This window comes from Diadema antillarum, unplaced genomic scaffold (genome assembly GCF_040938485.1).
Source record: "Diadema antillarum isolate AM-2024a unplaced genomic scaffold, OU_Dant_1.0 seq00002441_RagTag, whole genome shotgun sequence".
In the NCBI taxonomy this organism is placed as follows: Eukaryota; Metazoa; Echinodermata; class Echinoidea; order Diadematoida; family Diadematidae; genus Diadema; species Diadema antillarum.
Window position 1 is genome coordinate 100,363 of NW_027273048.1, and position 11,522 is coordinate 111,884.

The 11,522-nt window shown below is 37.3% G+C and overlaps 1 protein-coding gene across 1 annotated transcript; it reads right to left on the reverse strand.

The window, feature by feature from the left end:
- Nucleotides 1–1,738: 1,738 nt before the first annotated feature.
- On the reverse strand, nucleotides 1,739–11,297 carry LOC139714807 (vacuolar protein sorting-associated protein VTA1 homolog). Its single transcript, XM_071626462.1, has 7 exons — nucleotides 11,185–11,297; nucleotides 10,881–10,975; nucleotides 10,401–10,534; nucleotides 8,719–8,794; nucleotides 7,594–7,699; nucleotides 3,962–4,204; nucleotides 1,739–3,139 (listed from the first exon to the last, which is right to left on the reverse strand). The coding sequence occupies exons 1-7, from the start codon at nucleotides 11,291–11,293 to the stop codon at nucleotides 2,994–2,996; spliced, it is 909 nt and encodes a 302-aa protein (XP_071482563.1). The 5' UTR covers nucleotides 11,294–11,297; the 3' UTR covers nucleotides 1,739–2,993.
- Nucleotides 11,298–11,522: the final 225 nt, after the last annotated feature.

The following is an 11,522-nucleotide window of genomic DNA, read 5'->3' on the forward strand; positions in this document are numbered from 1 at the left end:
TTGTCCCTGCCTTTGTGGTGATGTAAATATGTTCCAAATGAGATGATTTGAGAAAATCATAGAAAACTCAATAAAGATGATTTATCTGATTAAGTAGTCTTTCACACACAAAAAAAGGACTCACCAACAAATAATATTTGTCTTTATTGTTTGCTTGACTTTTGTTGTCTTGGCAGGGCAAGTTTCAACATCACCCAGAGTAAAGTACTTCAGATTATCAAGGGATACCTACAAACTCTACAAATTCACTTTACATCTTGTTATTGAGTAAAGAAATTGACACACAAGTTACTAGTACAGTGAACTCCCATTATAACAAAGTCCTCAGTCCTTTCGTTATATCGAAATTTCGTTATAACCAAAAAAATAAAAAATAAAAATGCATAGAGCCGATAATGTTGCAGCCTGAATTTTTATTTCGTTGTAACCGGAATTTCATTATAACTGTTTTTGTTATTACAAGAGTACACTGTACAACAAATTGAAAACTTCACTCTGTATTCTAATGTCACTTTTGAACATAGACGGTCAACATTAGCTGAAGAGTGAAGTTTACTCAATTACACAAAAAAGATTTTTGTAAAGTAATGGAATTGTAAGGTTGTGAAAGGTGATACCAGTCACTACCCCAAGTGAAAAGTAGGTAAGGTGATGATAATACCATGTATCACCTCATCATTCTTGTAGTTTTGTACACACTCACACACAAAAACCTGTTACATCATTTTATGTCGTAAGGAAGTGTAGCAACTCGCCTCATTAAAATGTCATGACATGTACAATGTACTTCTAATTCATTGAAACTCTACAATTTGATATGGAAACTGGTATTTTTTATTTTCTTTAGCATGTAAGTGTACAATATGTATATTTTTACATTGTATATGTATGTGTGTGTGTATAAACTAAACACTCTTTATACCTCTCTCTCTCTCTCTCTCTCTCTCTTTATTGTATACTCATGATTACTTTACTATCAATAATATATATGTTATTAATAATAAAGTAATTATGAGCATGCAATGTCTTCCTAAAGCTGGATTCATAGTTATATATGTACATGTATATATTCTGATATGTATTCACACACATTATGGCAATGCCAATACTTTGCCTCATTTTCATAAATTGGAACACATCCTCTAAAATTGACAGACTCAACATCCACAGAATTCATGATTCTGATTGCCATCATCACACATTTATTGCAGGTACAAATTCTGGCCTTGCTGGGAATGGGAACAGTTTGACAACCAATATTGATCAAAGTACATGAAAGATATCTTGTAATGCTTTCATCATTTTGGGATGAAACATCCCCTACAACGCATTGTTTGGCCTGGTTGGTAGAGACGTTTATTGTGGCAGTACAGTATTGATGTACCTGTCTATAACTCTTCACATCGCATGCTAGTAACTTGGCAAAATAAAATTAGTTTACGAGCTGTCAAGAGCTTAATGTATTAAAAATAATGGATAATTTCTCTTGTGCACAAAATAAAAAAAGTGTATCACACACAATAACTGCATGAATTGATAGACAATAAACCTGAACTTTGCTATCACGCATGAGTAAAACTGACATTTAATAGACGATGACAACCAAAGAGTTAGGCCCTACTCCACAGTCTTGGAATAACTTCTCAAGAAATGGCCTTTGTTTGCAGGGAGCGCTGTAGATCATTTGAAATCTTACAGTAACCATGGAAGCAGCTGGGTAATAACCAATCAATTGGGGGCATTGTCAGTGTTGCTATGGTAACTGTACTGCAAGATTTTTTAAAACTTTAACACAGAGGTTATACAGGCATTCTCAAATTGTTTGAATTCCCAGCACTTTTACTAAAATAATCGGAATTGCAAACAATGACTATAGTTTAGTAGATTCTACCAAAAAGCTATTCGGTTGCAGTTTCAATTTTCTTTTCTAATACACACAGACTGTAAGGAGGACTTTAATTGCAATAAAAAGAAAAATATACTTTTGAGAATAGTAAACTTTCTCAAAACATTTTATATTACACACATCGAATTGCAAAATGTACAAATGCAACTGAACTTTTCCTTCCCCAACTCCACATTGCTTGCAAAATGTTACTCTACTGCAAACCTTTTAATGATGAAATATTTCCAATAACATCTTACAGTACGAAATAAATAAGTGAAAGATATGTCCAAAGCTACATAATTTCCAACTATTTACCTCTTTTTCTTCTTCCTTTTAATTTCAATCCTCAAAGATGACGCCATCCTACAAACTTGCCACTTTGGCATGCTAAGTTAAACATGCTGCTACGACTGCATGACTATAGAAATTCCATGACTATTCTGTCTTACTTAATTTTACTTTATTTCATTAACTCCAGAAATGATACAAACAGGATGAATTTGTTAGTATGACCATGACACATGATGCTAGATACTCTTGTACCTCGCAATTGGTGGTTTTTCTCTACCTGTAAAACATGATCAAGATCCTAGAACTGCCAAATTTAGAACAGACACTTGATTTCTCTTGTTGTTTTTGCATTGCCAGTACATGTACTCAAATGCAGAAAAGAACCTAATACATCATGGGATGGGTTTACTACTTGTTTTGATTTTTTTTTCCGAAGGATTGCCAGGAAAAACATATATTGCTTCAACCAGTTCAGATGTAATACGTACGCATAATGGACAATACAATAAGCGTTCTTACGGTGTCGTCTTTCATAATTAATAGGAGCTTGGCGAAAAACGATCATAGTCATTTCATGGCACGGCTGTAGAACAATTTTGGTATGAGATAATTCTCATAAGGTCTCGTGTGTCAGAACAAAATGAAATAAGCAGCAGCTGTATCACTTTGTCATATATCTCACGCATTTACATTCACCATAATGATATGTATAATATACATATTGGTTTTTCACAGAAAGGACATTAACTGACAGAGTGACACATTACACACACTCTCACACACATACATACATATAGACAGGCAACACTGTGCATCATTCTCGGCCAGTTCGAAGTAACCTCAGCGCCTTTTCCAAGTTATCTATTGCCGCAGGGACATCTTCGTACTGGAGTGCGCTAACAGCAAATTTGCAGAATTTCTGAGCCTTGTCAAAGTCTTGCTGTCGAAGTTGCACTGACCCTGGAATGGAAAACCAAATGAAAGAATGAATGATTAGAGCAATCTGTTATATAAGATAATATTATTAATGGACTTCCCTAATTGAAGCTAAGACTAGAAAATGCCATTTCAACACAATGTTGGTGACCTTGGAATTTGACCATTGAGGTTTTACCCCTGTCAATTCAGGTTACTAATTGATCATTTATTCATTTATTTATTCATATCTGTTGAAGTACAAGACCAGAATAAACATACCTGGAGGTGTATCAAACTGATATGTACATAAGCAAGAATAAGGTCTACTATTTCAACTAAATTTAAGAATATGTTAGCAAGTTTAACATGAAATAACTATCATTAGGATGCTTTGTTCTTTTTAGAAAGATTGAATGCTATGACAGCTTTACAGAAAAAATGGGTCAGCATATCAGGCATCAATTAACCCACTGAGGACAGTTTGATTTTGCTACAACACGCATTTCCCATAGACGCTTGCTCGAGTATACTCGGGACTCGTCCTCACTGGGTTAATGTAATGCTGGCACTGTGATCAAGACTGAGACATATCCGCCATTAAAATTGCAACGGACCAATGAGTGTCTTTGTTTATTCGTTTTTTGTTCATTTGCTTGTTGTTTGTTTGTTTGTTCATCTGCTTGTTGTTGTTTGTTTGTTTGTTTGTTTTTTCATTCATTCTTTCATTCATTCGTTCGTTTGTTCCTTCGTTGGTTGGTTCGTTCATTCATTCGTTTGTTTGCAGACACTGCCCAAGTCTCCCCTTAAGATTGTATGCATTGCAATCTCTACTTTTAGAAGTATCAAACAATTCGGAGACCCTACCTGTGTTTGGTCCGGGCATGCCTGCTTGATACGCCCCCTGATCGGGCGTGGATGGGGGTGCGTGCTGCCCCGGTGGCACTCCCGGCGCCAGCTGGTTGGTGGAGGGTTGCTGGGGAGGGGGGTACGCCGCTGCAGGGTTGCCTGGTACTGGTGGGTAGGCCCCACCTGGCATCGGGGCACCAGGGGCAGGCAGGCCTGGCTGAAGGGTTGACGGGTGGGGCAGGGCTGGGGCTCCCCCTTCAGCTAATAACAGAAAACAAATACCAAAGGGCAAATCAACACAATTTTTTTTTTCTTCATTCTGTTCCTATAAAAGTAGGATATAGTTTGTGGAAATGAGAAATTTGCTTACTAGAGTGGAACTTTGCTTTTCAGGACATTACTGCATGAAACATGACATCACATATTATACGGTATATCATTCTACAGTACAGTGCACTCCCGTTATAAAGAAATGCTCGGGACCGGCCGTTTTCTTTCATTATAACGAAATTTTGTTATATCCGAACAAATACAATATAAAACGAAAACAAGGAAACCACGCATATATCATATTCTGTTTGTTGAATACTCATCATACACTGGAAAACTATGTGAAATGGGTTGGTACCTTTTTAATTTTGTTCACATGACGCAAATCTCTCGTTTGAAGAGGCTACACCCCCGTAAATAATGCCAGTGTATATCTTGGCAATCAATGACTTAAAAACCAAAGATATAAAACACCTGTTTCTTGACCCTGGCCTAATCTAAGCATCAGTCATCGCCACAGCGCCACGGGGGGGGCACCGCGAGATGAGGAGATTGTTTTGGTTTTGGCATGGGCTATGTAGCTCCATGGTGCATGTGTGTGTACGTGTGTGTACGTGTGCATATACACATTGTCAGCACCGGCAAACTGGCAATGCTCTCCTTCTTATTCCTGTATTTTCGTTATTTACGGGTCAATTTTTTTCGTTCGAAATGTAAAATGGATGACCATAGAATTTCTCAATAGAATTTGAAATTGAAAACTTTAGAAAGGATAGAGAAAATTGAGTTCACTTTGAATGGTCTGCCACAGGCAGATATCCTTATCATGCTCTTACGTAATACGACAGCTGCTGTAGTCATTAAACCCTGGCTTGGCCTCCAGGTTGGTCACGCCTGAGCAGAAAGTTAATTTGCAATGGACAAATACTTCGACTCCTAACTCTCAAACGAAGAATCGTTAGGGGGGTATAGCACCCAATCAGCTTCGTTAAAGTGGGGTCTCGCCTCAAACGAGGGATTGACGGCATGAATATTACATTTACAAGAGAGCATAAAGTTGTTTGTATTGTCACACATATATAGAAAATGATGGTTTAGGATTCAGTTACAGTTCGCTATTCCAAAGGTTCATTTCTTACTAAAGTTCGTTACTCCAAAGGCTCCTTTTTCTGAAGTTTCGCCATTCCCAGGATTACGAAGGTTTGCTCATCTGAAGCTTCACTCCTCCGAAGATTCGTTATTCCGAAAGTTCATAATTTAGATAGAAATATATTGTTCGTTTGCTGAAGGTTCGTTGATTGGAAAATGAAATGAGGTTGTCATTCCGAAGGCTTGTAAATCCCCCCAAAAATGAGAGAGGTTCACTTTTCCGAAGGTTCGTTGTTACGAAGGTTTTTTAATCCGAAAATGAAATAATGTTCATTATTCCGAAGAAGGTTTTTTAATCCGAAAATTAAATAAGGTTCGTTATTCCAAAGAAGGTTTATTAATGTTTTTTTTTTTTAAATGAGAAAGGTTAGCTATTTCAAAGGTTCGGTTATCTTAAGACGATTATAAGGTTTGTACTTCCTAAGTTTTGTTATAGTAGACTCACCTTGTTCACTTTTGGATTTAAATAACGAAACTTTTTTTATGTTCCGATTAACAAAGGTTTGTAATTCCTATCATTTTCGGACTAACAAACCGTGGTAATAAGCACCATATTTCATTGTCGGATTAATGAAACCTTATTAATAACGAACCTTTGGAATACGCTAAAATGTTCGTAATAACGAACCCCATTTCATTTCCGAACTAACAGACATTTAGGTGTATGAGAATCTGTGTGTTTGTAATAAAGAACCTTCGGAACAATAAAATGAACCTTATTTAATTTTAGATTATTGTATTACAATAACGCAAGTTTCTCTCGGAAACATTGTGTGACACAAGGAGCGAACACACAGTGATGTGAAACGTTCGCCCTTGCAGACACACTATACGTGTAAATGCTTGTTCCGCTACATATTTTCAAAAGCGATCATCATTTCGTTCTAACGGAGCACATTCTTTTGTTCTTCTTTGTCAGTGGCGCTCGGAAAATACTTCGTTATAATGAAAATTTCGCTATAGCCGTGTTCGTTATAAGTGAATTTAGTACCATAGACTTAAGTGGCGAATATTTGGGGACCAGAAGTCTTACTTCGCTAAAATAAAATTTCGTTATAACCGAGTTTGTTGTAATGGGAGTGCACTGTATATCATTCTGGCAGATGAGAATGGATCTGCTCAAGAAAATCTCCATCACACTAGATATTCATTTAACAAGTACTGGACAATGTAGGAGTTCCATATACCCAGTACTCAAAACTACTAAGGCAATTTTTACATATAATACTGTATAAGTGGACATTTTCGCGGTGTTGAAATTTTTGCACATTTCTTGCAACCAGAAACTAGCGCAAAAATAACAGCAAGCAAATATTTTTGCTTGTCATACGTTCCAGTAGTTGATGTCTTGATTCCGTGGAATTAAAAACATGCGAAACTCTTCTTACTGGGCCAAGCGCGAAAAATTAGTCACACGAAAATATCCACTTTCACAGTAACCAGTTTTTTGTCTTTTCCCTCATTATCATTAACAGGAATATGTTGTGATTTGAACTATAAGACACTCAAATAACATATTTACATCATATAACATTCAAGTCAAAATCCTTCTCTGAAGAAGCCAAGTGAAAACTCTGCAGGACTGTGCATGGGCACATCACATCATGAATCTAAACCAGATGACAATTCACACCACTAAACATAATTATTGAGTGATTGTGATCCACTTAAATCTGATGGTCTCCTCTTTCACAGATGAGGGCAAGTCCTGGCAAGGGTAGTTCTACCTGGGCAGGGTGCTTCATAAGCCCTTGCCCGATTGCCCGAGGCGAGTGAAAATCAAATTCAGGCAAGTGTTTTTGAACGAGAACAAATGCTTGCCCAAATTGGGCAAGCAAAAAAGTTTTGAAGACAGCGTTTTTTCACTTATTCCCCCCAACAAATCCACAAGGTCAACCATACAGAAGCCCACCAATAATGGCTGTTTAGTGATGCAACACATCATTTCAGCAACTTTCCAACACTTACGTGAAGAAGCCCCATTGAATTTCAACGGCAACACTTGATCAGACCAAGTTTGTTGTGCTGTTTATTCAAGTGATAGTGTTTTATTAAGCCCTTGACTGACACATGATTTTTTATATTATTTCCTTATATTTTGGACTTTCTTTTCTGGCAAGTAAAATTATTATTCGGGCAAGTGTTTCACAGCCAATTTGAAAAATCTGCTTGCCCAACCACGCAAGTGGTAAAATAAAGTTATGTAGCACCCTGCCGGGGATTCTCCTTACCTCCTTCCGTCCAACCTGCCGGCCCAGGCACCGGCGTCTCCCCTCTCTTCGTGCAGCCGTGGATGTATGTCGCTTTCCACTTCGCATATTTCCTACTCTGGGTGATCTTTTGTTTTAAAAAAATAATAATTGTAATTATAAATAAATGAATAAATAAAATAGTAGTAGTAGTAGTAGTAGTAGTAGTAGTAGTAGTAGTAGCAGTAGTAGTAGTAGTAGTAGTAGTAATAATAGTAATAATAATAATAATAATAATCATCATCATCATCATCATCATAATAATAATAATAATAATAATAATAATAATAATAATAATAATAATAATAATAGCAATGATGAATAGATAGAATGACAGTCATGATGATTAAAGAAATAATCATTATAATGATAAATAATAGCTATGCTAAAAACATATGTATGAAATGACAATAAAAATCAAAACATGATGAAATCTGCTGAACTCTATCCATCTAAATGACTGCATGATAATTCCTTTAAAATTTGCATTGTATCAAATACATGCACTTACATACATACTAGTATACACAAAAGAATAGAAGTGCTTTCATATCCAAATTACATGTAGAAAAAAACGATAAAACAAAACATACAAAAACCTTATCTGTGAGGTAAATTGTCTTGGGCTAACTGCAATTGCATTAATATTGCTGCCCCATTATTTGAAGCTGATGATGCCTCACAGGGTCTGATGTCTCACGACAGTGAAGTGCGTTGGTCGATGCATGAATATCACAGTAGATGGACCAAAGAGATTTTTCTCCTCACCTCCACTAGAGGGCGAACTATACAATGGTGTCTGAGAATTCATGGAGGCTGCCATTACCCACTTCATAATGGTGGACTTTGCATGCTCAAGTAACATTTTTACAGCACATATTTGAACTTTTTAACTTTTACACGGGTACGCACAGCACTTCTTTGATCTGGCTGCTCTTCGGTTGCTCATATGCTATCATGTTAGCATGAGCTTATCACCTCACGTCCCCCCCCCCCCCCCCCCCCCCCCCCCGTGCTCCCTGTGCGCTCACAAAACAATTGTACAGGGCATATGCATACTTTGCACTCTAGTACCTACTCATTATAAGCTTTTTGAGATGGACTTACCTCCTCAGTGAGTTCGCCAAAAGTCTGCATGACATCAAACAGGATGCTGGATGTGTGGAAAGACTTGACAACAGCTCTGGTTTCGTCCAATCATCAGCATGCAGGAAGATAGCAGTATAAGACAAAGTAGATGGATTGAATGAAAAAACTAATCAAAGGTATTGATATTTAGATTTCTCGCTTACAAAAAGGAAGATGATATATACTGTTTTATATAAATCTGTGTACACATCTATGTGGTGTGGCTACTAGGGTAAATATTCATTTCTTAAATATCCACGGTCCAATGGCATGTTTACTTCTAGTGGTATCAACAATTCAGCTGAACAAATGGCACAGACATGTGCCTAACCATTCATTGTTACAGCAAAAATTTGTCAGAAACATTTGCATATTAAAAAAAAAAATTGTGTGATGCAGTTGTAAGTGCAGGTAGTAATAGCAATTAATATTATACAAATGATGCACAGGATAGAGTGTGTTAGTGTAGGCGTGGTGCACTCGAGGGTATTTACAATTGTGAGACATGCACGAGGCGAAGCCGAGTGCATGTTGCACTACATTGTAAATACCCGAGAGTGAGCTACGCCTCCACTAAAGCCACGAAATAATCCTGTGCATCATTTGTTTTATAAAATGGGTCGAAAATTCGAAAACTAACATCATTTTTCAGCGTTTTTCACGTACCTTTGTGGGTCAAGACGTCCGAAGATGTTCGTCCCAAACATTTACGCACGTCGCACTCGCGGAAGTCCCGCACATACAGTATAAGTATAATGGGGGGTTGGGTTTCCGGACACTTGAGTTCCCGCATGAAAACTTACTTATTTTACATAGAATATGCACCCTTTACCTTAAAGACTTGATATAGACTCCTCATATAGGCCTACTAGACAACATACTCTGAAAACGGCGTGAGAATTAACCTGCTAAATCGTTGGATTTGCTCTTCAAAGTGACTCCATGTACGCGTCCGGTCCCATAACGCTTGGTCTACTGTACTGTACAAAGTGTACGTATAGTAGAGTATACGTACGTACGCCACACATGTTATGCACAAGGGAAGACAGGCCGGCCGGCCGGCAGCCCGAACTAGAAGTTGTTTACAGGATTGACAGCGCGTATGCATGCAATTCATCAAAGGAGCCACCACGCGCACAGACGATCGGCAATCTACCATAGGATTACAGGCAGTGCAATTGTACTGAAGTAAAGGAAGGAGGTGTGTCTCATTTCAGCGCTTCCTATTGGCTACATTCTTGAACCCATTTTATAATAGGGCACATAACTGTGTCCATTGTTCAACTTGTAAGTGTTACAGGAGGAGGATGTCACAACTGGGATATGAATACAGATGAACAGGAGGATTTTTTTTTTAAGAGGTGGGCTTGTGCAGAAAGAAAAAATATTGAAAAAATGTTCAAAAATATATATGATGCATATGTTAATGATTCAGTGATTTGGTTACGTACAGACCAATTGACAACAATAGTGGTCAACACATATGTGGATCTTGTCATCAGTGAAAACTGCCACATTTCTATGACAAATTTGCTCTCAGCCAATCAGATGCAAGGATTTCACTAGCTTGTCACATCTATGACAACTTGTCACTGATGACAAGTTTTATGAAACGGGCCCAGTACTGGTAAGTCTTTACAGACATAAATAAATGAACTCACCTGTTGGAGACCCCTTTTCTGTCCTCTGTATCCGCAAACGAGAAAAGCTTGAGAGCATAGTTCTCCACATGGGCAGACGCTACGAGGTCATTGCTTACTGCTTCATTGCCCTGTGCCAGCAACGCTTTCTTTTGCTGGAATTCATTAAAATAAAAACAAATAATAATAATAATGCTAAAAAATATCAACACCCCGTGTCTAGTGAGCTACAAATCACATACAGTAAGACTAGTAGGAGACCTGTAACGTTAAAGAATACAAAATCCTGATTTTGTTTCTGTCAATGTCTCAATCAAAATCCACAGGTAACTGTGTAGGACCCTCGCAGAGGAATAAATACAATACGACTGCACAATGACTGCAAATATAAGTGTAATTTAGATTTCATTCTGTTGAATGTTAATTGTAAGAAATTAAGCTAACATTTAAATAATAAAATTATTAATGCCAATGGCAATGCCATGGCTAAGGTAAAATTACCGATTCCAGTTGGTCCATCAGAGAGACAAGGTAGCCAGTGACTTCAGGCGGTCTGTCCTTCATTTTGACTGCTATCTCTACTGCATAGCATCGACCTGCATCAATGCAAAACAGGAATGGAACAGATAATCAGTAAATGAAGCGCTGACAACTTTTGATCTCTGTTGTACTTTCACTGACATATTTGGCAATATATGGGACTACATATAATGGCTTACACCTGTATCTTGGCTCCTTCCGCGCATAAAAACAACTCTGTTTCGTCAATAACCGAGGTACAACTTTAGGATACAATTGTACTCACAAAAATATGCAATGACAGGATCTCTGGTATCATGTTCTTTCGCGACAAGCAAGAAAGGACGAATTGATTTCAGACTCTCAGGTATTCCACTACTGCCGGCAGTCGCCATTTTTACAGAAACAATCTCCAAATGAAAAATTAAAAAAAAAATGAACAAACAGTCTCTTAGTCCAGACTCAGTATATTCAATTTTATAGGCTTTGTAATGCTCATCATTGTACCAAAATAGCCTCATGTTCTTTATTATTTCATTGTTAAATCATACTGATAGATGTGCCTAATTTGAAGTTAATATTTTATGAGCAATTCTGAATTCTAGTCATTTATGATTTACTAAT